The sequence below is a fragment of the Rhinoderma darwinii genome, chromosome 5 (assembly GCF_050947455.1).
Source record: "Rhinoderma darwinii isolate aRhiDar2 chromosome 5, aRhiDar2.hap1, whole genome shotgun sequence".
Lineage (NCBI taxonomy): Eukaryota > Metazoa > Chordata > Amphibia > Anura > Rhinodermatidae > Rhinoderma > Rhinoderma darwinii.
In genome coordinates this window covers 72,656,015-72,683,346 of record NC_134691.1, presented here as the reverse complement: position 1 = coordinate 72,683,346, position 27,332 = coordinate 72,656,015, and the positions used below count along the sequence as shown (strand labels likewise).

The 27,332-nt window shown below is 40.6% G+C and overlaps 1 protein-coding gene across 2 annotated transcripts in view; it reads right to left on the bottom strand.

Moving 5' to 3' along the window:
* The window catches only part of PREX2 (phosphatidylinositol-3,4,5-trisphosphate dependent Rac exchange factor 2), a 340,136-nt gene that overhangs the window by 167,015 nt on the left and 145,789 nt on the right, over window positions 1-27,332 (bottom strand). For both annotated transcript variants that reach the window (XM_075826126.1, XM_075826128.1), the window contains exons 12-18: window positions 26,460-26,563; window positions 24,605-24,654; window positions 13,932-14,007; window positions 12,958-13,030; window positions 12,549-12,691; window positions 8,988-9,080; window positions 3,866-4,014 (exon numbers count right to left, since the gene is read on the bottom strand). In XM_075826126.1, coding sequence (XP_075682241.1) covers window positions 3,866-4,014; window positions 8,988-9,080; window positions 12,549-12,691; window positions 12,958-13,030; window positions 13,932-14,007; window positions 24,605-24,654; window positions 26,460-26,563 — 688 coding nt within the window. The remainder of the gene's footprint in view (window positions 1-3,865; window positions 4,015-8,987; window positions 9,081-12,548; window positions 12,692-12,957; window positions 13,031-13,931; window positions 14,008-24,604; window positions 24,655-26,459; window positions 26,564-27,332) is intronic.

Below are 27,332 nucleotides of genomic sequence, written 5' to 3'. Positions count from 1 at the left end.
GAAAGAATATCAACTCTGAGACAATTTGCTGACCGGCCATATCATGACATTATCCTGAGATCAGATAATTACACACCAATACATAACGACATTGATGACCTTCGACCACCATGTTATAACATTCCTAATGATGTGATGGTCATTGGTAGTTAACGGGGTTGTTCTTATAACCATGCACACTAAGGTATCATCAGCAATACAGTATCCATGGGGTGACTGTAATTTTCTACTATTCAATGGCTGCATTTATACACTTGATATTCACCACTTATCATATGGTTGTCGAGCATCCATTTACGGCGTTCACCGTGCGGCATAAATAACCTGTTACCTTCTTGCTTGGGCTACAAGGTGACTTTGGCCACCACAGAAGTTGTGCATCCAGCAATCTATGGACACAGAACCTGTGTTACGGCCAAAGTTACCATATAGTGGTAGCGTAAAAGTAACACGTTATTTATGCGGCATGGTGAGCAGCGTAAATTTAAACCGCTAAAAACTAGCCTTATTCTATGGGTCAATTTAATTATGGTGATACCAAATATGTATAGTTTTTTTTATGTTTCACTACTATTGCACAACAATAGCACATTTCATGGTAATAAAATCGTTTTTATGATTGCCGCATTTCAAGAGCCTTAAGTTTTTTATTTTCCCGGCGATGTACGTAGATGTATGTAAGATATTTTTTGCGGGACGACTCAAATTTTGTAATAGAACCATTTTAGGGTACATAAAATTAATTTCTTAACTTTTATGAATATTGGGGATGGAAAAAACGCTATTCCGCCGTTGTTTTTACTCTGTTTGTGGTTTAAATAATCTACTAACTTTATTATAAGGGACGTTACAATTGCTGTGATACCATATACAGTAGGTGCATTATTTTTTTTAACACTTTGCTAAATAAAACCGCTTTATGAAAAAAAAATGGTTTTATTTTATATTTACTGTGCACACTATTTCCTAATAAACTTTGATTAACAATTTTGTTAGCCCATTAGGGGACTTCAAAATGCGATCTACTGATGACTTATATAATGCTTTCGTGTACTGTGCAATCTTATAGGCCGTACATACAGCCAAGGCAAACCTTAGGACATTTATCATGTCCTCAGTTGCTTTGGAAACCCATCGTCGCTCAGCAATCGACCAATGCATCTAAGGAGTTTATCGCCCAGGATCGGAGGTAACTCTGATCTCGGCCTTTGCAGTGGATGGCAGTGTATATTGCAGCAGGTACACGCTGAGGTGGTCTGGGCACAGGTCCTGTATCCGTGATATTCACTAGGCATACCATTATATCCTACTGTAGTCAACTGGCCGCAATTAGGATGTAATATACGCCTATTTGCATGAACGGGAGGACCAGAACCATTTTTGTATTTTTCCGCTTTGAAAATAAATCTATGTTGTTCTTTCATAATTAAATGATTGATTTTCCAACTATAGGGGAATGTAAAAAGGAAGTAGTTCAGATTTTGTAACATTAATCCTATAGTAAGAGACCACTAAAAAGTCTTTCAACACCAGAACTCAGGTAGAAAGTTGTGATGATCGAGTAACTAATGTCATCTGCATAAAACCTTATAATACTTTTATTGATGAATTAGTTCTTATAGTTTCTGCCAGAGGCTCAATAATCAAATCGGAAATTATAGGGGAAAGGGGACAGAGCTGCCGAGTCCGTTCTAGATCCTAAAGACTTTTGATTTATATACTTATATAGCGTTATTATGAAGATCCAAATTTGAACATCATTTTGTTTTTAGTGCCAAAATACCTAGCTGATTAATTTTACAACCGATTGACTGCCTGTAGCCTCCGCTACTGGGAGATTAGGAGCTTATGAATTTATACAGCTCAATGAACTTAATAATAAATCTGTCTTGAATAAACTCCTAAAAACTTCAAAACTCCCTCACACCTAGTGGCGTATGGAGGAGTCAGGATTTTATCATTTACCTATATGGCTGTGTAAATGGAAGCAAGAGATATAGAGATGGAGTTCCAACCCCTATAATTATATATTATGAAATAAATTAGGACTATGAAATGGACCGTGAAACAAAATGTTGTTTAAAGATGGAGATACACTTCAGGAAATTAGAATTTGTTCAGAAGTTCAGTAGTGCATAAAAGGTACAATACTGCATAAAAAGAATATTTGACAAAGTGTTTGATAAAGTAACTGTTGTTTCATGAATCTTTTGACAAGTCATAGTAACATGTCAAAAGTTTTTGGTGGGTGTCCAGTTGCTGAAACTCCTCTGATCGCTAAAACAAAGGGGCAGAAGCGCAGTGCCTCTTCGGCTGTAATGGGATTACTTTGGCTCTTTTCAGCTCTTTTTGGAAAGACAAAGTTAGTTAAAGACTGATTCATAGACTTCTATGAGCCTGTTTTCAGCTAAACCGCCTTTCCGAGGACAGCGGAGGAAAGCCGAAGTTATACCATTACAGCCAAAGGGGCACTGCACTCAGTTTTCAGCACCAGGACCCCCAACAATCAAAACTTCTGACATGTCACTATGACATGTCAAAAGTTTTATGAAACAACAGTTACTCTTTAAATATAGATGTTTTTGTTTTCTTTTGCATTGGCCAGCACATTTCCTTCTTAAAATAGCATCCCTATAACGGTCAGTAGTGAATCAATGTACCATTATAGTCTCCGGCATAGGAAATGCCAGGCGGGGATCATAAAATGCCAAGCATAGTGCTAAGATTTATACTCCTTGACATTTTTTGGATCCACTCCTGGCTTTGGCAAAAAAATAAAAAACACTGCACCAAAAACTGAACATTTGAATCCAGCCATTACAGTAATTGTACAGTAATTGTATCTAAAAAATACTTTAAAGGGTAACTAAACTTTCAGAAAACTTCTGACGTCATTGTGAGGTCGATTATTTTTTTTAAGACTTTTGCTAAATAAAACCACTTTATGAAAAAAAATGGTTTTATTTTATATTTACTGTGAACACTATTTCCTAATAAACTTTGATTAACAATTTTGTAAACAATTTTGTTAGCCCACTAAGGGACTTCAAAATGCAATCTACTGATGACTTATATAATGCTTTCCTATACTCTGCAATCTATTAGGCCGTACATACAGCCAAGGCAAACCTTAGGACATTTCTTATGTCCTCAGTTGCTTTGGAAACCCATCGTCGCGCAGCGATCGACCAATGCATCTAAGGAGTTTATCTCCCAGGATCGGAGGTAACTGAAGTTTATTAGGAAATAGTGTTCACAGTAAATATAAAATAAAACCATTTTTTTTTCATAAAGTGGTTTTATTTAGCAAAAGTGTTAAAAAAAATAATGCACCTACACAATGACAATGAGTTTTGATTGGTGGGGGTCTGAGCATTGAGACCCCCACCATTCGCTAAAATAAAGCGGCAGAAGCGCTCGAGTGAGCACTGAGCCACTTGGTTTCTGACCTGCTTTTCTCGGAAAGCCGAGCGAGTAGTGTACGGACTCAATAGAAAGTCTATGGGCCCGTACACCAACTGCTTGGCTTTTCGAAAAAAGCAGGTCAGAAACTAAGTGGCTCAGTACTCACACGAGCACTTCTGCCGCTTCACTTTAGCGATTGATGGGGGTCTCAGTGCTCGGATCCCCACCGATCCAAACTTCTGACATGTCACTATAACATGTCAGAAGTTTTCAGAAAGTTTAGTTACCCTTTAAGAACACAGCAGTTATAGTTATAGGTTGCAATATTTTCTTGCTGTTGCTGATGAATTATGTCAGCTAAGGGGTTAAGTAAAAAGTGCCCATAGCTGACAGAAATAACACTAAGGAAATTAAAAGGTGTATCTACATCTTAAAATAGAAAGGACAAGAGGTGACTTACTCTCTTGGTTTAATGCTCATGAGAATCCTCAGAGGTTTTCTGCTGTTTAAGCAAGTCCTCAGAAAACAATCCACTTCATTAAACGGCCTCAGGAAAACAAGGTCACCGTTTACAGCATAGATTTTTTTTCCGACCACCATTCCTGACAACTGGGAGAAAATGACAAAAATAGTTCCTTTATTAAAGCAGAGCTTTCCACTGCAGAACATGAAATAAAGAGTCCGCTGTTATAACAACAAGCTATCTGCACATTTTTCACCACATTAAGCGCCATGATTGGCGATACAGTCCAGGTTGTCGTAATTAAACTGAAAAATAAATTATAGCTGAAATGATGGAAATGATTAAGTATTTGGTAATGTATGCTATTTAAAGCACAAGTACAATTTATTACCAACTTATGTACCATCGGTTTTTAATCCATTCATAATGTATAAATGTTTTTTTTGGGTAAAAAAAATATTTGGAATTAAATACATCAGTTCAGTGGGCTAGCAAATGGGCGATTACAAGAGTAATGTAAAGTCATTTATACCAGGCATCTTCACACTAATGTGTTCGCTTCACTGTTAGGCCTCATGCACACAGCCATATTAGGAATCTGTAATACGTCGCCTTTAGACTGCTGTAGGTCCATACTGGCACCTCTGCATGCCTCTAGATTTATACAGAGACACACATAGGGTTTTTTCTCACAGATTCATTCGGAATCTGTAAGAAAACAAACTGTGGCATATTCCATCATATGGTGTATTATGAAGGCCTTATCCTCTAGTAGCCAGTGGCGTAACTACCGCTGTAGCAGCCATAGCGGCTGCTACGGGGCCCGTGGCATGAGGGGGCTCGTGCCACCCGCCAGCACGGGCCCACAATCTCCCATGGCCAGAGGCTCCGCTAACAGCCGCTATGGTTGCTACAGCGCGACGCCACTGAACACTACGGCAGAGCAGGGAGATATCTCTCCGCTCTGCCATTAAAGGGGTTGTTCCTACAAAACACATGTATCCCCTATCAATAGGATAGGGGATACATGTGTGATCGCTGGGACCAGGGCTGGCCTTAGGGGTGTGCGACACATGCGGGTGCACAGGGCGCTGCAGCCTCCCAGAATGTAGGGGGCACCACTGTGTAGGCCGTGTGAACTCCATATTCTCTGCTCCTCGTTACACACACTGGGGAGGCAGCAGAGCAAGAAGCTACGCCCACAGCCCGTCTTGCAAGAAACCTGTGTAGCAAGGAGAGATGGTAAGTTCTCTGTGTATGTGTATCTTTTGCTATGTGTGTGTCTGTCTGCATATATATATATATATATATATATATATATATATATGTATGTATGTATGTATGTATGTATGTATGTATGTGTGTGTGTGTGTGTGTGTGTGCGTGTGTGTGTGTGGTTACCACTGTGTTTTGTGGTGTTACATAGGACTACAGGTTACACTATAGCATTATCTGTACTCACAGAGCTATCCCTGTGTGTTATCTGTGGTGTTACATAGGACTGCAGGTAACATCTACAGTATCTGTAGTGTGTGTGTGTGTGTGTGTGTGTGTGTGTGTATATATGTGTGTGTATATATATGTGTGTGTGTGTGTATATATATATGTGTGCATGTGTGTGTATATATGTCTATATATGTGTGCATGTATATATGTGTGTGTGTTTGTGTGTGTGTGTGTGTGTATGTGTGTATATATATATACATGCCTCGTGTTTGTGTGTGTTTGTGTGTGTGTGTGTGTGTGTTTGTGTGTTTGTGTGCAAATAAATATGTATAGATTCTCGTGTGTGTCTGTGTATACGTATACATGCCTTCTGTGTGTGCTTATGTATACATGCGTCCTGTGTGTGTATACATGCCGTGTGTGTGTGTGTGTGTGTGTGTGTGTGTGTGTGTGTGTGTGTGTTTGCCTGTATGTCTAAATATATCTTTCTGTACAGTATATTTGTGGTTACTTCTTTATTTGTGGAGGGCAGCAATAGAGAGTCCCGCACAGGGCACCATCCAAAATAAAGGCCGGCCCTGGCTGGGACCCCCAGCGATAAGGAGAACGGAGGGACCGAAAGTCTCCCGAAGTTCTCCATGAGAAACCTCTGACTTCCAGGGTCCGTGTCGGCAGCTCCATAGAAATGAATGGAGCACCGGTCGCGCTTGTGCGCATGCGTGACCAGCGCTCCTTTCATTCATTTTTATTGAGCTCTCATGGAGACCTTCAGGGGACATTCGGTCCCCTATTCTCCTTATCGCTGGGGGTCTCAGCGATCACACATGTATCCCCTATCCTGTGGATAGGGGATACATGTGTTTTGTGGGACAAACCATAGGCTACAGGCCGTTTATTTGGGGGGGGGGGGGTTGGGGCTCTATGGCATCATATACAAGGGGGGGCTTTATGGTGCTATATACAGGGGGAGTGTATGGTGCTATATACAGGGGGGCTGTGTGGTGCTATATGCAGGGGGGCTGTGTGGTGCTATATACAGGGGCACTGTATGGTGCTATATACAGGGGGGCTGTATGGTGCTATCTACAGGGAGGGGTCTGTATGGTGCTATCTACTGGGGGGGCTGTATGGCGCTAACTACAGGGAGGGGGCTGTATAGTGCTATCTACAGGGAGGGGGCTGTATGATGTCATCTACAGGAAGGGGCTGTATGACGGTATCTACAGGGGGGCTGTATGACACTATCTACAGGGAGGGGGAAGTATGGCGCTATCTACAGGGGGGCTGTATGGTGCTATATAAAGGGGGCTGTGTATGGCGGTAGCTACAGGGGAGCTGTATGGCACTTTATACAGGGAGGGGGGTAAATGGCGCTATCGACAGGGGGGCTGGGTATGGTGCTATATACAGGGGGGGCTGTATGGTGCTATCTACACGGGGGTGCTGTGTTGCTGAATCTAAGGGGAGGCACTAGCTACAAGGGGGGGGTTGCGTGGCACCCAGGGGAGGGGGGGGCCTCAGTCAAAAGTTTGCTATGGGACCCAGTCTTTCCTAGTTACGCCCCTGCTAGTAGCATTGCTTCTAGGAGAGAATAGAGTGCCTCATCCAGTGGAAAAGATGTGCCTATGGATCCGTAATATGGAACTGAAGAGACTTTGCGTGCCACTGTGCAGGCTCCGTGGTCGTGGTATGATCAAAAAAGTAAAGAAAGTGATCTCATAATAGGTTTTAAAGGAATGCCAAAATTCTTTCCACTAGACCCCATTTTGTTTTTCTGCAGACTAAACATGAACTGTATTTAGTCTATTAAAAAACTTTTGTTTTGTCCTTTTTTTTTAATTGTTTATCAATTTACAAACAATGGACAACAGCTAAGACAATAAATGCAACATAAAAAATGTTTTTTTGTTTACCATTGTCTTGAAAGATAAAAAACAGATTCACTTTTGGAAGTGCACTCCATTTAAAAAAAAATAGGCAATGGCGGATCATCATTAGGGCGGTTCGGGTGGCCGCACGGGGCCCAAGGGGGCCCATGGCCGTCCGAACCGCACGGGCGTCGCTATCACCAGAGGGGGCCCCGGTGCTAGCGGCAGTCACATTCATTTCAGGACTCCGATACAAATGAATATTATAGGCTGCAGGCCACGTTAGGCCTGCAGCCTATAAGGTGCTGGGAAGACTCCCTGTGTATGCCGGCGTGATGAGGTACTGCATTACGCCGGTCTGCGCATGCGTCTAGTCCAGAGGTTTCAATAGGTCCAGCTGGAGCGGCCGCCACGGGGCAAGGTAAGTAAAATATATATATTTTTTTTAGGTGGGGTAGCACTCTGTATATATTCAAGGAGGGCGGGGAGTGCTCCGTGACACTATATACAAGGGGGCGGGGGAGTTTTCTGTTACACTATATACAAGGGGGGAGTGCTGGATGGCCCTATATACAAGGGGGAGGGTAGCACTGTGTGGGCCTATATACAAGGGGGAGGGGAGCACTGTGTGACACTATATACAAGGGGAGGAGTTCTCTGTTACACTATATACAAAAGGGAGTGCTGTGTGACCCTATATACAAGGGGGGAGGGGAGAACTGTGTGGCACTATATACAAAGGGGGGAGCGCTGTGTGACACTATATACAAGGGGGAGTGCTATGTGGCCCTAAATACAAGGGGGGAGCGCTAAGTGTCCCTATATTCAATAGGGGAGCAGTGTGGCACTATATACAAAGGGGGAGCGCTGTGTGACACTATATACAAGTGGGGAGCGCTGTTTGACATTATGTACAAAGGGGGAGGGCTGTGTAGCACTATATACAAGGGGGGGCTGTGTGGCGCTATCCACAGCGGTATGTGTGTGGCGCTCTTTAGAGGGGGAGGACTGTGTGGTGCTCTCTACAGGGGGGCTGTATGGCACTATCTATAGGGGGCTGTGTGTAACGCTCTCTACGGGGGCATGTGTGTGGTGCTAGCTATAGGGGGATGTGTTATATTTACAGGGGGCTGTATGTGGCACTATCTCTGGGGGTGTGTAAAATCTACAGGGGCTGTGTGTGGCACTATATACAGGGAGCTGTGTGTATGTGATGTTTTACAGTGTATGGTATTATTATATTCAGGTGCGCAGTGTTTGGTGCTATTATATTTAGGGGCACAGTATGTGGCACCATGATCATTTTATTTTCGTTTATATGTGTGGAAATGTTGGAAAAGTGAGGAGCCGAAGACATCTGATTGGCAAATTCTGCAGAAATGGGTCATGGCCGAGAGAAGTTGTCATGAGCTCTGGACCGGATGGAGAAGAAAAGAGGAAAAAAACTACTAGAATCTGAGACGTTGTCAGCTGTGAGTCACTAGATTTATAGAGAATCTCTCACCTCTCCTGACATGTTTATTATAGGAAATCCTTGTATTTCACAAAAAGTCTTTCTGCAGTCCAGGACTGATAGACAATTCCCCTTGTCAGGAGGATGTGTCCCAGCACAGTGTGATACTGTCAGTATGTAGGGAGACAGCCCTGTGACAGGGAAAATCGTAACACCCATTTGTTAATGCTTGCCCAAAAAGGTAGTGTTAAAAATAGTTATGGGCGGTGGTCCGGAAGGTGGGCCCAAGCTTGGGTAACAGCCAGGGGCCCATGGTCTACTTAATCTGCCACTGAAAATAGGGCACTCTTACCTCTGCATTAGAATGTCTTTCAATGAATTTAACAATAGGCACTTTATTCTTATCTTCTAGCGCAAATCCATAGCTTCCTTCACTGGGTTTTACCTGCAAAAGAAAATTAGAGACTCTCACAGACTTTTATAATGTTACATATTGATCTTATACTGTGCCATGACTTATAGTCCATTAACATCGATGACACATTAAGTAAATTTTCTTTCCATATGCTACTTCCATCACCTAAGCTTGCTTTTCAACCTTCAGACTTTTACCCGCTGTTTGCAAATTACCATGATTAGATAAACGTAATTGCAGTCATTTTCCTGTGTGATGCCCCCTTTTGCTCCAAAGGATGTCCTCCTGTCTGCATATATCAATCAAATGACATCACTTCCTGTCTCAGTGAACATGGAGTTTCATCTCCTGATAGATAAAACTGTCGTTGTCACAGACAATACTTCAAATATGGGCTTGTGAAAGAATAGGGAGGATCTACCCATGAAGACAGAAGCAGTAATGGAAGATCGCTCCCAGTTCTGGGCCTAGTTGGGTAGACATGTGCTGGAAGTAGGGGATGGAATGCAGATAAGTAGAAAAAATGTGGTAATGTGCATAGAGCGCAGTTCCGCACTATGACAGTTTCTCATTTAAAAAGGACCTGTCATGTCCTCAAAAAAGTAAGTTTGACACCATACATAATACCTGTGCCATTTATTTGATCTTTCTACGTACCTCTATACCTCCAGAATCATCCTCCGTTCCTTCAGAAATCCGCCTATTCTTCCGGCGGCTAATATACTAATTCATGAATTAAAAACTGGGTGGTCTCCACTATGTAGGGTCAATGCGGTGTGAACCGAAGCCGCTTTTTTACAGCATAGGTTCATACCCTTTTGATGCTGGGTGGTGGAGACTACCCAGTAATTTATTCATGAATAACATAAAGCCGGCCGATGCGAACGGGGATCATTGCCGTGGGAACAGAGGCTCACTGCGGGGGAAAGGGGGCAAGTACAAAGATCAAATAAAAGGCGCTGGAGTAAGGGGGAAGGAAGCAATACAGGTATGGTGGCAAATTAACTTATTGGCGGACATGACTGTCCCTTTTTAATGCAAAAAAAAGTCCAAGGGCGACAGCATAATTTATGTAGCATCTTTTATTAATCTCACATACAGGCAAAAGAAGCAACGTTTCGACCCTATATGTGGCTGGGTCTTTCTCAAGCTTTTCCTCATTTATTAGACACAGATCTGATCTTTATAATGACACTGATTTCTTCATTGTAGTTGAATTAATTTTACTTGTAGTTAATCTTGCAGTAAATTACAAGAGAGTGCATGAATATATTACATTATGCCTGCTACTATCATCTTCTCAGGGAACGTTATTATATAAGAAATGCCATGACTGTGTGTTACTGTTGTAGCCTCTTTACCTGGTATGATCTTTTTCAATTCATTTACACAAAAATTTTATTTTTTAAAAATGACCTCAAACAACCTACAATAATTTACATGTTTAATGTGCTAGTAATTCAAAGGAGCAGTTCATACTAAATTATACAACACAAAAGTTTCCATTTTCAGTCAAATTTCTTTGGGATTATGTCAATAAGGTTTACAATAGATTCTGTAATTCCCTGATTTTGTCCCTAAATTCTAATCTTAGGTACCAGGATTTCAGTTATTTACTTACATCTTGTATATTGATCAATACTAAGTATCATAAAGGGCTTCTCCGTGATATAGAAATTTCACCTGAGTTTCAGCACAGAAAGTGACATTAAACTGTGCCCACAGGAGCTACCAAATTTACTCCCCTTGTTTCTCTTAGTTGGACCATTTTTTTTTTCATTGGTAGGTCTTGCTAGTAACAATTGTCTATAATCCATGACAAGATTGCTCCTACAGATCTTGGACATGCTCCACCACTTACATAACATTTTTGCTTCCCTGCTACTTGCACAGACTCCGACTGGCTCCCTCATCACTAATGTTGTTTTAATCAATCCTAATACAGTAGGATTGAAGTGCCTGTTACAGAACCTGCAAGTCCTGCTTTTTCTGTGCTACATTATAGGCAGAAACAGGCAGAAAAGCGAGATAATGGAAAACCAAAATGAATTATAACGTAATACATGTCTATAGCTCAGAATACTAATATGAATACAATACCAGTATTTACTGTGAACTGTAAACTGACGATAGTTGCAACTACAATAACCTGCTCCTCCTCCTATTTTTATGGACTATCTATAAATTTATGGACGGTTTGCAATCCTGCTTACAGTGGAAAGCCAGTTCATGTCTACTAAACATGCACAGATAATCCATAATGTATTAAAAAATTGCAATGATAACTGAGACTATCATAGGTTTATGTGACCCTTAAAAAAATAGACCCCCTTACACCTACTGGGTACAGAAAATTAACATTGTCATTGCCTTTACTAATTCTTGACAAGTCTTCTTAAAAGTAGAGGCTTTTACTAGGTATCTAAATAACAATTTAAAGAGGCTCTGTCACCAGATTTTGCAACCCCTATCTGCTATTGCAGCAGATAGGCGCTGCAATGTAGATTACAGTAACATTTTTATCTTTTAAAAACGAGCATTTTTGGCCAAGTTATGACCATTTTTGTATTTATGCAAATGAGGCTTGCAAAAGTACAACTGGGCGTGTTTACAGTAAAAGTACAACTGGGCGTGTATTATGTGCGTACATCGGGGCGTTTTTACTTCTTTTACTAGCTGGGCGTTAGGAATGGGAGTGTATGATGCTGACAAATCAGCATCATCCACTTCTGTTCGTTAACGCCCAGCTTCTGGCAGTGCAGACACTCAGCGTGTTCTCGAGAGATCACGCTGTGACGTCACTCATTTCCTGCCCTAGGTCCTGCATCGTGTAGGCCACATCGGCACCAGAGGCTACAGTTGATTCTGCAGCAGCATCAGCGTTTGCAGGTAAGTAGCTACATCGACTTACCTGCAAACGCCGATGCTGCTGCAGAATCAACTATAGCCTCTGGTGCCGATGTGTCCTCGCTCGTCCGAAACGATGCAGGACCTGGGGCAGGAAGTGAGAGACGACACAGCGTGATCTCTCGAGAACACGCTGTGTCTGCACTGCCAGAAGCTGGGTGTTAACGAAGAGAAGTGGATGATACTTCTCGTCAGAACGCCCAGCTAGTAAAAGAAGTAAACACGCCCAGATGTAACACACATAATACACGCCCTGTTGGACTTTTACTTTAAACACGCCCAGTTGGACTTTAGCAAGCCTCATTTGCATAAATACAAAAATGGTCATAACTTGGCCAAAAATGCTCGTTTTTTAAAAATAAAAACGTTTCTCTTATCTACATTGCAGCGCCGATCTGCTGCAATAGCAGAGAGGGGTTGCAAAATCTGGTGACAGAGCCTCTTTAACAAAGCCATAGGAGTTTTCGTTAGGAAAGGTACATACAGATAAGCATGAAAATGCATCTCTATTAGAATGGATGTGAAAGCAAATGTGGAGGTAAGATGAAAGTGAGAATTTTCTATCTACTTATTTTTAAATTTAATACCTACCAAGAGGGATTTAGCAATAACATTTTCAACAATTTTCAAATCATGTCTCATAAGTCTGTGCTTCATATTGGAGCCTTCCATTTCTTCATCAGAGAAGAATCGAAACAACAGAGGTTCATCCTTGAACTCACTTTTCTCCAACACTGCTCAGTAACCAATCAGACAAATGAAAAATACCATTAAACAGGTACTGTTCTCCTAAATACATGTTTTATACACTCATGATAATGTATTGATACAAACGTATATGAGACAAGGACGGTTAGGAGGAAAGAAGGACAAGCATAGTATGGTTCAACTATTAATGCAAAAAGAATGTGCAAGTTATAAAATCTATTTAAATACATTAACTTAAAAATAAAAAACGATATGTAAAAAATTGCTAAGAACAATAAAGCTTATTTCATACCATGGTGCATGAATCCATTGTCACAAAGCGCTACCCCAAGAATGATTGCTTCCTCTCTTGTGCGACAGTCACCCTGTAATGTTATAGGCAAAATTCAATATTTCTAGACAAAAAGTGCCACTGTTGTTTAAGCTGCTAAAATTGGTCATTTCTTAACAATTATGGTGGTGTAAATATTGGGCATTTCTTAACAATTATTGAGGTGTAAATATTGGGCATATACTGTAAATACAAAATCCCTATCAGGACAGTAAAGGGGTTTTTCAATTTGTGTATAGGTTCAGACAGCACCAGATACGTGGAAGGGTGTGGTTTTGCACGGATAGGGGCCCAACCCAAATATAAATATAAAAGAGTATCTGGCACACCAATATTGAAACAAAGGTATTTTTATTTTGTTTTTGTTTTTAATGCCAGTGGCAGAGTGCGACGTTTCGGTCTAAGTGACCTTCATCAGGCGCTGAGCCGTGCTGGAAACTGCATAGACGAGTGCCATGATAGAGTGGCCAGCCGCTATCAGCACCACTAGCGTGCAGTTTCCAGCACGGCTCAGTGCCTGATGAAGGTCACTTAGACCGAAAAGTTGCACTGAACAAAATAAAAATACCTTTGTTTCAATATTGGTGTGCCGGATACGCTTTTATAGTAAAGGGGTTTCTGTTATGTGAGGCAAAGCTGTTTTGCTTGAGCAGGGCTTGGGAGGGCCATAGTAGAGAAAACAAATTCTTAAAAATTGTCACTAGTAGTACTATACAGATAGAGCATTAGGTCAAGACATATAAAAAATATAGGAAGTCCCATAGCAAAAAAAAAAGAAAAGCCCAAATGCCTGCCATGGCTTACAACTGTTTGTGTAAGCCTGCATTAGGTCAAATTTGTTGGAGTATTTAGTATCTTTCTGATATATGTAGATACTAAATACTGTATGTACAAAGTGCTAGTTACTAGGTTTTTACTACAGTTGCTTTTCTTACCTGAGCAATAAGCCAGTCTATTAGCTTGTTTGCCATAACTACTGACTTGTATGTCCTAAGATGATAATCTTTATCTCTAAAAAAAAAGATAAAACACACAGTAAACTATAGATACAGGCTATAAAGTATTCATACAGTATTACAATTCAAAAAATATACCAGTTTTAGGAGACATTTTGCTTTAAGTATTTTTCCTTTTGCTAACATATTTTGATTTACAATTTTCTGCAAGCTGAGAAATATATAGTTGACTTTCAGTATGTTTGGAACTTGCTAATGAGTCCGGTGTATACTTTGGTCGCTCCTATTAGCCAAACATCACAATAATTTTTGTGCCATATTGGCTATTAGGTGAATAAAACTGTCCCTTTTATCTTCTGCCCTTACCTAGGACAGCTTTTTCAGCTGACAGATCCACTTAGATCCTTGTATGGGTCCTTATTATCCATTACTTATACAAGTCTAACATACTTGATTATATCGGTGCCTGACTCTCCAGCACTCACAGGGACACTGACTAATTTCAAAATAAGCCAGATAACTTGAATATGTTTTTGGAAAAATCTGCTAATTGATGTTGAATATCAGTGGTGTCACTAAACCTAGGACTCTGACCTAGATCTCAGGTTTAGCACGTTCTGCCCAAGCAAAGATGGTGCTCTAAGGTGCAGAAGACTGAGCATCTGTTCTTTCTCTCTTGCAATAAAATCTCTATCCTTACAGATTGAAACGCAAGAAGAGGAATATAAAAGCCCATCATCAACGATATGGTAGGATTAACATGGCTACAACTTTTTGTTGTGCACAAGATTACACCAAGTCATTAGGCCACATGCACACGACCGTACCCATAATCACGGTCCATGATTACGGACACGGCCGGCTGAGGGCGGCTGCGGTCAGTCATCTGCATTTGCGGACTGTGCTCCCATTATAAAGTATGGGAGCACGGTCAGAAAAATAAAAAATAGGACATGTCCTATTTTTTATGAAAGGTTTCTACGGCACGGACACCTTCCCGTAAATATACGGGAAGGTGTCTGTCGGCCATAGAAATGAATGGGTCCGTAACTACGGACGAAATCTACGGTCGTGTGCATGGGGCCTAAATCGGAACTATATAAAGTTTTTTGGTGCTTTTTATTATACATGTTATCAATTATAGCTATTATTTAATTGTTCTTATTTTCCCCAAGTAAAAACATGTTATATTAAAGAAGCCATATCAACTGAAAAGTATAAAAGGTCTTTTAGTATTTTTCTGAGAGCTTCTGATTTCTCAGGTACATTATTGTCAGAGACGTCCATATCATATCTACATTCCATCTACAGTAGCTTGAAAAGTGGAAAATACATGTGTATATGTATTAAGTGGATGGTCATTCTAAATTACATGAGGTCTACATGACAAATGTGCCTGCTAAACAGTCTCCCAAAGTGTTCATCAGGAGTCTAGAAAACTTTATAAGGCCTCCTAAGTACTCAGCAGAGATGAGAGGGTTCACATCACATTTCCCTACACTCCTGTTTCTAAGCAATCAGGGTAAAAAAAATGCTACAACCAGTAGCCAGATAAGCACTTTGTAGGGCAACTTAGCAGGTGCAATTACACCCACTAGCTTATATAAACCATCGTAGAGAAGACGATTTCTAAAGAGAGCCTCTCTCGATGACAAGTTACCTTTAGCTCAGTTTTACTAAGATTAAAGGCTCATTCAGACGAGCGTATAAGTTGTCCATGTGTTGGCCGTTAAAACAACGGCCGTTACACAGACAAATGTATTTCAATGGGGCCATTCACACGACCGTTGTTTCAACGGAGCGTGTGAAGGGTCCGTCAAAATATAGCACATGTCCTATTTTCTTGCGTTTCACGCATCCCTTCATAGACTCTAGTCTATGGGGGATCCGTGATAACACATCCGTCGCGGGTGCACCTCGGACGGGAAAAACTGACGTTTTTCACGTCCAAGGTTGCCCACGTTCGTGTGAATGTAGCCTTAACAAATTGGGAATTTTGTGGAAATACCAGTCTGCATTAAGGAATAATCTCTGCCTGTAATATTTTTTTTGCAATCCTTATGGGTATAGAAATATACTAAAAGTATTAAACCCCTCGAGTACTTAGAGAAGGGGGACACGACTTAAAGAGGGTGGACCTTAAACTACTGTATTATCTATATTTTTGAAGTAGGAGTCTGTCTGTGTGAATTGAGTTTTACTGTGGGAAGGTTGGGTTTATAAAGAGATGTAACTTCCTCTCTCACTACCTCTTCCCCTTAATTTCACAAAAAATTGTGGCAAAAACATCTCTCTCCTATCCGCCCTTATCTTTTTTTTTTTTTACTGTACAACTGTTTATTTTGATATTTTATCTCACTGTTTGCAATTTAGTTTGATTACGTTAATTTATCTATTATTGCATCCTTTATTTATGTATAGTACCTGCGGTATCCATTTGTCTCCATTGGACATATGCTACCATGTAGACTTTTAAAAACAACATGTTCAGTACTATGTTCGCATTAGCCTTTTTAAGCCCAAGGTTAGGGAAATCCTTCAACCACGGTTACCAAGAGGGTTCCTCCACATGGGGTTGTCCTCTACTTAGTGCTGGAGAATGACTCTTCATAAATTGTTTCTCCTTTTTTTTTTAAGGAATATTGGCCTGATTTTAGTTGGAAATTTTTACATTTGAGGTCTTGATATAAGTTTAAAAGAGAAAAATTAATTTAAATCCAGTTGGGCATATTAAATGTCACAGCTATAATGTTACGGTTGGGGAGACAGGAGGAAGTCTAGTTATGGTGGTCTAATTTTAACTAATAAAAGCTTTCAAACTTAGTGGTGACCAGGTTGAGATTTGGTGGCCAGCATGCAGGATGTGGTAATGGTAACGTCATCCGGGGGCGGCTTGGCTGTTAAGCACAGGAGGGATATCTTCAGTAGGGTCACTGCTTCCCTTGAAGTTGACTGGCTTTGCCCGAGCGTGCTGCCCCTTCATTGCTTTCTGACTAGTTGTTGTATGTCATTTAGCTGGGGGATCTCATGGTATATCTGAATCCCAATTGATATTTGCCTAGTGTTTCTACAGTGTTTGTTGTAGTCATGTGCTTTTAAATAAAGCTGTGGTCATTTACACCCTAAATAATGTTTTGTGTATTTATTTGGGTCGGATCTTTACTGTAGTCTGCACTTTGCTAGTGACTGGGGTTCTATCCTATATCCAGGTCATGTTATTTCATAGTTCATTAGATCCTCCTAATGTGACTACACAAGTCAGAAAGAAAGGAGACAAAGTCACATATTAGTCTACTCAGCTTTTAAAGAAACATTTCATTTATAATGTGCACAGCCAGTGAAGCTTCTGCACCGCTGCTGGTATCTAGTCTTTCACTGACGCCTTGTAGGAATCAGAAAATATGTTCACATAACAAAATAAGAAATTAATCTTCGTTATTTTTTCTTTTGTGTTGAATGGAAAAAAAAAATTCTAGTAAGCTCAGTAATATACGTACAGGCAGAGATTAAAATTGTATGCAGCAGAACTGCAAAACAACTTTATTGTATAATATGTAATTGCAGGCGGCGTGCTTACAGGAATACTAGGACACGATGGATAGCGCTATTACACTTTTTTTTATCTGGCTTGACATTACACTGACTTGACATAATGCCTGGCAATAGACTGCTGCTTGGAGAGGAGCAGAATATATCCTTATTGCTTTGTGCATAAGACAGCGGACAGCTCATTCTCTCCCAGTAGGTATATGAGCCACTTATACTGCTAACGGAAGATTTTACTCCTTCGCATACTTTATTTCCCAGCACGTTGTCCATTCATGCATATTATATATAACCTAATAAACGTACTGCTTTCCCATTCTGCTATAGGCAGTTCAGATATGGTGTCTCAAGGCAAAGCATTGTAAAGAAACAAGTCATTCATGTTGCAACCACATCATGTTATTGTTTGCATCTAACATTTTGTCATAGGCAAATAATGTAGATTTAGAAAAGGTTACTCTTTGTTTACTATTCCAATTGAATCTATAAAACTGCTGAATGGATGCCAGAGCATTTCCTTTAGGGCTCATTCACACAAATGGGAATCTCGTTCGTGTAACGGCTGTTAAAACAACGTCCGTCACACAGACCCATGCATTTCAATGGGGCTGTTCATACGACCGTTGTTTCAACGGAGCGTGTGTCCTATTTTATTGCGTGTCATGCATCCCTCCATAGACTGTAGTCTGTGAGGGGATCCGTGACATCGCGGCCCGCATGGGTCCACCTCGGACGTGGAAAACTGTCGTTTTTCACGTCTGAGGTGGACTACTTTCGTGTGAATATAGCCTTTGTAACCAGTGTTCCTATGTGCCAGACTATTCTTCCTCTGCTTTCCTATTCAGATTAGTAGATTACACAATATGAGATTATCTGGAGATTTAGGCTATGTTCACACAGGGAGGATACGCTGCGTAAAAGCACACAGCATATCCACCAGGTGCGCCACAGGGAACTCCTGCAGATAAACCGCACCAAATTGTGGTAAACTGCCCATAAAAAAACCTAATGTTTGATATTTATATAGCCATGACGACGTATTCCTCCGCCGTCCTGCAGCCTGGCTTCCTGTGATGACATTTTATCCCATGTGACCACTCCAGCCTGTGATTGGCTGCAGCGGTCACATGGGATGGAATGTCATACCAGGAGGCCGGCCTGGACGAAGAAACAAGAAACACAGTATAAGATTTTTCTTTTATGCCTCCTGAGGAATACTAGAAACGCATTGAGGCAGCCGATGACACTTTGAGTAAGACTTTCTAGGTGAATGAACTGACCTTCTTTTTACATATAGATTTTTTTTTGTCAGTTGCAATTTTTTTGCATGTAGAATCACTGCTTTTCACTCGCAAAAAACGCAATATCTACTGTTTTTTGTGGGTTTTACCTCCCCATTGAATTCAATGGGGAAACCCAGCAACTAATAAGTAGTGATTACGCAAACAAAATTTACATGCTGCTGATTAAAAGAATGCGCCGCAAGTCAATTTCTGAGCGTTTTTGCACTCAGAATTTCGCAGCGTATGGATGAGATTTGTTCAAATCTCATTCACTCTGATGCTACTGTATTATGCTGTGGATTTTCCGCAACGAAATCCGTTACCGAGAATCCGCAGAATTTCTCCAATGTAAGGGCATGACCAGACGTGGCGGAATTGCTCGGGAATTCTGCTGCGGATAGTCCGCAGCGGAAATCCGCAGCGTACACGTTTCTCCATTGCCTTCCACAGCTTTTTAGTAGGGTTCGTTTACACGTTGCGGACAATTCCGCTGCGGAGCATAGGCTGCGGTGCGGAATTTGGTGTCCGCAGCATACACTGGTTGTTGCGGACGTGTAGCGGACTTGTTGCGGAATTTCTCCATTGACTTCAATGGAGAATCAAAATTCCGCAATGAAGTCCGCAGATGTTATGTGTGCTGCGGAGCGTATTGGTTTTACGAACATGACATTTCTTCATTCTGGCTGGACCTATGTATTTCTAGGTCTACAGCCAGACTGAGGAAGTCAATGGGGCTCCCGTAATTACGGGTGACTACGTGTGTGCACCCGTAATTACGGGTGACTAGGTGTGTGCACCCGTAATTACGGGAGCGTTGCTAGGCGACGTCAGCAAATAGTCACTGTCCAGGGTGCTGAAAGAGTTAAGCGATTGGCAGTAACTGTTTCAGCACCCTGGACAGTGACTTCCGATCACAATATACATCAACCTGTAAAAAAAATAGAAGTTCATACTTACAGAGAACTCCCTGCTTCTTCCTCCAGTCCGGCCTCCCGGGATGACGTTTCAGTCCAAGTGACGGATGCAGCCAATCACAGGCTGCAGCGGTCACATGGACTGCCGCGTCATCCAGGGAGGTCGGGCTGGATGGCGAAAGAGGCACCCGTCACCAAGACAACGGCCAGGTAAGTATGAATTTCTTTTTACTTTTTCTAGTGAAAGGGCTGTCCCTTCTCTCTATCCTGCACTGATAGAACTCTGCCATGTCTGGGCATGCCCTAATACAGCTGGTCGCTGGGAGTCCCAGAAGCAGGACCCTTTGTAATCTGCTCAGGGGCGTAGCTAGGATGGGCTTGCGTGACTTGCGCCACAGGGGTTTGTCTTGAACGAGGTATTTCCATACAGAGCTCTGACAGCAAACTGAATCTTTGTCCCAGAGGACAGAAAGCCTAGCTATGACTCTGGATCTGGAAAAAAGAAAGAGATGGATCCAGCGCTGTGTCCTTGAAATTGTATTTAAAAACGGAAACTATTTCCAAGTTTTAATGAAAAATGAATAAATATAAAAACGCGTAGGCACCGCACATACTGCCACATATCCTACGAAATTTTCTTGAGAATATCCATCTACAATGTTACCTGTTTTTATATTTATTCATTTTTCATTAAAACTTGGAAATAGTTTCCGTTTTTAAATACAATTTCAAGGACACAGCGCTGGATCCATCTCTTTCTTTTTTCCTGACTTCTTGCGTGTGCCGACACGAGGATCCGTGTGCAAGTCTATACATGCGATAAGGTGAGCTGGAGGAATCCTCCCAAACTTTTACTCTGGATCTGCTTATTGTCAGAAAACCCTTCAAGTGAAAAGGCATTGTTCAAAGTGAACAACTACTTTATAGTAGAACTTCAGTCCCTTTGTCCTGTTGTAAATTTATTTTACAGAACTATAAAAAAAAAAAAAAAAACATCTAAAGTGACAGATCTTCCCGTCCTGATGCTACGGTATACTCATCCTTCCATTTACTAGACTGTAATGGTTTCTTATACTAGGTGTCTATGAAGGAAACTTATACTATTTGCTACCCCAAAGGCCCATGTGTGGAAACGGTAGTCTATGGCCATGGCAACATTCATTATAATGACTATTTAAATGCAATTTCTAAAAATGAAATGTCACGGCTGACTGACTGGCCCTCTGACTGAAGGGATTCTTTTAATCCACCTGATCATACATTGATTGCCGTTAACTAGAGATGACTAAAATCTTTTGTTAAATTGCAACGACTGATTTGCGGCAAATCTCCCTCCCCTGTGTGCACTGTCCATTCTACTTCCCTGACAAAGTGCAATATGGGGTCTGGAAGCCGTTCGGGCCCTAACTTGGGGCCGGATGCAACTGCGACGACTATAGACCATAGATACGCCATTCTACATAATTATTATAAAAAAACACACACATTTGACAAATCTTTACAAAAGCTCAGGTAGTCATATGTAAATGTTAACTTCAGCAGGTGCCTCAACTCCAGGACCCCCTATAGGCACAGGACTACATTGTCTTTAAGTGAATTCAGCATCGATATTATCTCTATTGGCAATATATACTGTAGCTGAAGGTAAACATAGTGAGCAGGCCTAACAGATAAATAAATATATAGACTTATCACACATAGATGCAAATTGACACTGGAAAAGTTCCTTTTTGTATAAAACCAATTTAAATACCACCAACTCATATTTATATATTACATTTTCCATGGCAGGACTAGTTGTTAGGTATCTTTCTGAATATTGCTGATATTGAGTAAATATTTAACGGAAAATACAATGTCCATGATTGCTCATATCTATGCTGGTCTGCAAGACAACAAGCTGCAAGGTTTTTTAAAAATGTCTATACATTGGTTTAATGCAATTTAAATATAAATCCTGTGCATTGAGTTAGGCCCCATGCACACGACCGTGCCCGCAATCACGGCCCGCGATTGCGGGCACGGCCGGCCGCTGACTGACAGCCGCATTTTCGGGCCGTGCTCCCATACAAAGTATGGGAGCACGGCCCGCAAAATGCGAAAGAACGGACATGTTCCATAATTCCCGAAACATTTCCACGGCACTGACACCCTTCCGTAGTGCTACGGAAAGGTGTCAGTGTTCAATGAAAGTGAATGGCTCCGTTTTTGCGGACCGCAATCGCGGTCCGCAAAAACTGAGACTTTTTGCTGTCGTGTGCATGGGGCCTTATGCAGCAACTGGCATTTGTATGAATTAGGCCTTATTCACACGAATGTGTCCGTTTTGCGAGCGTAAAAAATGCAGCGTGTTTCTTGCGTTGCAGTTCTGTGTGACATCCATGTAGGGTGCGCATATGCGTTTTGTACGCGCGTATGTCATCCGTATGTCACACGTTTTTTATGTCAGCAAAAAAAACTGTACGAGGCGGTTTTCTTTTTCTCATAATTTCTTTAGAAACTGTTGCGTGAATCACGCACATCAGAGACATAACATCAGAGACAATATTCTTGAAAAAGAATAATAGTGACTTTTGAATTGGGTCAAAGCAAAATGACTGCTCTGTAAGTGAATTAGCAGGAAATTTGTGCAGACAGCAAACTGCCCTCATAGATGTGCCATTGTCTGGAACAATTCTGATGAATTATATAAAACATCAGCAAAGTGCAGAAAAATCCGCTCGCTATTGCTTTGCCTAGACAGTAAGATCCCAATGTTTCCTCGCCTCATTATTCTATGTATAGCTCATCATTATCACTGACAAAAAGCCAAGGGCAATATTTAATAAATGATTCCTGGGCATACATTTATCTAGCCAGTGGCAATGCCATTCAGCTATATCTCATACATCATGGGGGTTATCAAGAATGATATGTCCTAGTTGTTTTTTAAAGTAGCTATAGACCATATTGGCATAACGTAATCTGGATGTTAGGAAATAGTTTATCTTTCTCCTTATTATGATCATTCCTTGCTTTTTATATGACTTTGTTTTATACAATATGTTATTGTCAGTGGAAAACCTACTGTAAAGGCAGATTACACCTCTAAGAGGAGGGGGAACCCTGCACCACGAGTTGTCTGATGGAAGCACCCAGTACCCATGCAGCAACCAGCTGCCTTGTAGGAACGGTCTATCATAGTCCACTCCTGCTGCACAGTAAAACTTCTTGCCCACTTTTGATCTCCAATAACAGAGATGAGCGCAGTATCTATGTCTATTATAATGGGGACACAATGTCTGGTATGAGACTGGCGCTGTTGCTGGTATTATGTTTGAGATATATTATAAATGCACTGTTAGCAGTCTATCACTAACACTATTATGTATAAGAGGCACCATTACACTTATTTTTTGACACCACTTTACATGCACTACAGCTGGGTGGCAGACTAGGCAGCTGGTATGCGGCCCAAATTAGGTTGCTCCATCATTAATCTCCATGGGTAGAGTGAACCTGCACAAGGCTCCCTACAGGGACCACTATTTTACCAAAATAGGGAGGGGAACGCAGCCCAAGGACCACATGTTCATTTTGTTCTGCAAGAGATTGGTTGGAGGATGAACAAGCACCCAACTGTCCTATTAAGAGGATGACATAAACCTGCACAAGTAGGGGCCCATATTACTCTTACTATAGGGCCCACTCTAATGCATACCTGCCCCTGCAAGGGTTTATTGGTCAGTAAGGGTGGACTGGAGTGAGGTACTGTAGTCTTTATTTTGTTAGGAGGACTGCCAATGAGTACAGACTTAAAGCGACCCTCCGGTCCCAGGACAATATTTTAGATATGATGGTGTATATGGAGTAACAATACCTGGTGCCCTCCAGCTGTCCCCCTCTACTGTTGATCTGCCGTTTTAGGGTCCCCTCTGTGCTGTCCCAAAATGGCTGCAGCGCTTCTTAGAATATGAGACTGAGACACTCCCACTGTTCTCAGATTGGCCAGAGCTGTTCACGTGAGAAGCGCTGCAGTGGCAATTTTGAGACAACATAGATGGGACCCCAAAACAGCGGATTCACAGCAGAGTGACACAATTGGAGGGCAACAGGTAATATTACTCCATATACCCCATCACATTTATAATTTTGTCTTGAGACCAGAGGGTCACTTTAAAGCCCTTTTACATGGGACAATGGTTGGGCAAACGAGCGTTACAGGGCAACAAGTGTAAACAAGGCAACAATCAGACAATGAACGAGCACAAGCTCGTTATTCAGCTGATCGCATAGTTTATGCAGCAGAAAATATTATTGTTGTCGGCAGCCCATTTCCCTGTGTAAACAGGAAGATGTGCTGCCGACATGATGGAAATTCATTGGGACGAGCGATCGTAGTAGCGATTGCACATCCCCCATACGTTACTGATCATATCTCCTTGTGAAAGGAGCAAACGAGCGCCGATCAACGAGCTGTTTCATTGATCAGCATTTGTTTTAAGGCCCATATTGGTGTAAAAGGACCTTATACATGTCGATAAGAATGACATACAAGCAGGATGCATTATCAAAACACAAATGCTATGATCTCCCTTGCTGAATAAGTATTTGTAGCCACAGGTCTACTGTGCAAATGTTATCATGTCCAACCCATTGAAGGGGGTGTTTCCATATAATGGCCAGGTGATTAGGGGATTACATATTCCAAAAATCCTGCCCCGATAAGGCGATTATGGGTAGTGAGTCATGATATTTATGCTGTTTTTCCCATGAAACACCTTGGTAGGGCTTTACTGATCACATGGATAAAATAGAATCAAGGTCTATCTCTACTAAGCTCAATACTCCATCACTAAATACAAAGGAAAGCTGAACATGACGTCACTTGACAGACAACAAGCCAAATTCCAAATTCTCCCATACTTACCTAATTACAGGTGTGAACAGACTGTGCAGTCGGCAGTATAGTCTAACACCCTGTAAAGGAAGGATAATGTTTTATTTTAAAACATAATACTTTTAATAGCCTGTTAATTTACTAGAATTACATTTATTACAGAATTACAATGATTATGCAAAAAACACAAACTATTTTTTAAACATATCTCCTACCCTAGGCTCAACAGCCGCCAATATATATATATATATATATATATATATATATATATATATATATATATATATGATACACCCAATTGCATCTTCTACTGAATAATATTAATTATACTGCCATGTGTTTTTGTATATGAACTCATTAACCTTAAAATGTCTGAACTAAAAGGTAATGGCATACACTTTGTTACGGAGTGTATCTAACTAGAAATTATATATATGAAAAATCTGTAATAGATCCCCCCACCTACCATGTACAATTTCTAATACTGGCAATTTTTATGTGCCGAGAGGCCTTTGGGCCCCCTCAGGCACCAGGACCCGGTTGCAACTGCTTCCTTTGTACCTCTATAGCTACGCCGCTGATTAAAGAGTGAACAAACTGGATTTATTCTTTAATACAGCCTTAAAGGCTATGTAAACCTTTGAACACTTTTTTATTTATTTTATTTTTTAAAAACAATGTATCATGGTATTAAATGGAACTTTTTTTAAAAAAAATTTGGAAGATTATAACATTTACAAAAAAGGTATTTTTTTCCTAGGACCACATCCACCCGTGTCTGGTATTGTAGCTCAGCCACATTCAAGTGTATAGGGCTAAGCTTCAATACCAAACACAGCCCACGGAGAAAACTGATGCTGTTACTGGGGAAAAAAATCAGGAGACCGTTTATTTTAATCTCAGACAACTGTTATGATCTGTCATAATCATTTATAATGGATCCGTTTTTTCTCTCCATTGACTTATAAAGGATTAGTCATGTTTCCGTCAGGTATCAGTTTTTTTCAGGATACAATACTGCAGAATGCTACGCTATTCTAACTAACGGCAGTGTGAACAGAACCTAAGATGACAGTAATCTCAAAGATACGATTCAGAAAACATCTTGCCCACCTGATAAATCTGTTATTTGCTTGTACGGATCAAATAGGCCTCATCATGCATATCTGCCACATAACTTATTGTAAAGCATTCAATCAATAAATATATGCGTCACTTTAGGCAACTTCATACTATATGTGAAATGAGCTCAGTATAAATAATAGGACATTCTAAAATGAGCATAAACTTGTTCCAGTTAAAAGGGAAGTAAAACAAAAAGTAGATCTAAACTAATTACATTTATAGGAATAGTTTATCCTCAGCTCAGCATATCCCTGGCAGGCTCGCCAAAACTTTATACACCTGCTTCGACTTGCAATTTTTTTTGACAAGGATAATAATATACCAGATGTTAACAGATGACATACAACAAAACTACACTTAACATAAAGATGCTGAAGTGCAGAAAAATGCAGGTTTTATGCCTGGTCTATGATTTGCTTACATAATATATCTATAAAACTATAAAGTCTATGGTAAAAGTGTATTTCCCTTTTCTTATGTCATGTTCAGTGGTAAATTGTACTGATAAAACTGGAAAGCAGCTTGGGGTTCAGGACTGTAAAAGGGACCCGACTGGCCCCATTGAGTCTCAGTAATGCAGCTGTGACCTTAAGGGATGAGTAAAGGCGTTCTATATATTATTTTACAAGTTTAGGAAATGTCTTTATTACTTTTCTTTACTATAAAGCTTAATCTATCTAGATATAGATACTTCTATAATGCATAAAATCTATAAACAGGACTACATTGCAATAATTTCCTACTAAATAGCAGTAATGACCTTTGATATGACATCCTGCATTTCATTTCTTGGGTAGTAGGTGCCATCATCATAACGGAATCTGTATAACAGCTGCTCTGACTTAAACTGATGTTTATCTGTAACTAAAAAAAGAATGCATATGAATAAGCGTTTAAACGACTCCATATAGGTTTAAATATATAATTATTGCACAAAAACAACTGACCGTAAATGACTCCGTAGACAATATATTTAGTAAATATTTTTAAAGGCATAAAATAAGGTCAGTAGCAAGAGTAGAGAGCATTTAGTGATTAAGTGCTAAATCTTTCCTGTGCCTATAATTACAGCAATACAATGAATTATTAATACATTTTTCATTTTAGTAGATCTTGCACAGCTTAAGAAATGTTGGAACTATTTTTTTTTTCTATTTTTATGCATCTGATACTCTAGAATTCTGGATTTTCCAGCATCTTTCCAATATGGTCCTAAAAGCAAACCTTGAAGACTCTGAGAAGGTCGACTCCTCGTAGTAAATATAAAATTGGTTCTCCACTCCTGGTTTGTTCCTTCGTTCCTAAACCATCTGACCATTCCACAATGCTCACATTGCTTCTTATCTTGGGACAGAGGCAGAAGAAGGGGTGCTGAACTAAAAGCACTGGTTCAATAATGTAAATCTGTGCGGGGGGGGGGGCTTCTGTTTGGATCTGAGTCCTTGTAGTCAGGACCCTTTGTCAATGGTTAGGACTGCCTCTTCGGCAGATATGGTACCTATTGTTGGAGATTAAGCTCTCTGAGTGCTGAGAAAGTGAAAATCTATCAAACAGCTGATGTTTTACTTTATTATGAGACTGTTTTAATAAACAGATGAGTACTGGACAATGGAGCCAACAGCAATTTCCCAAT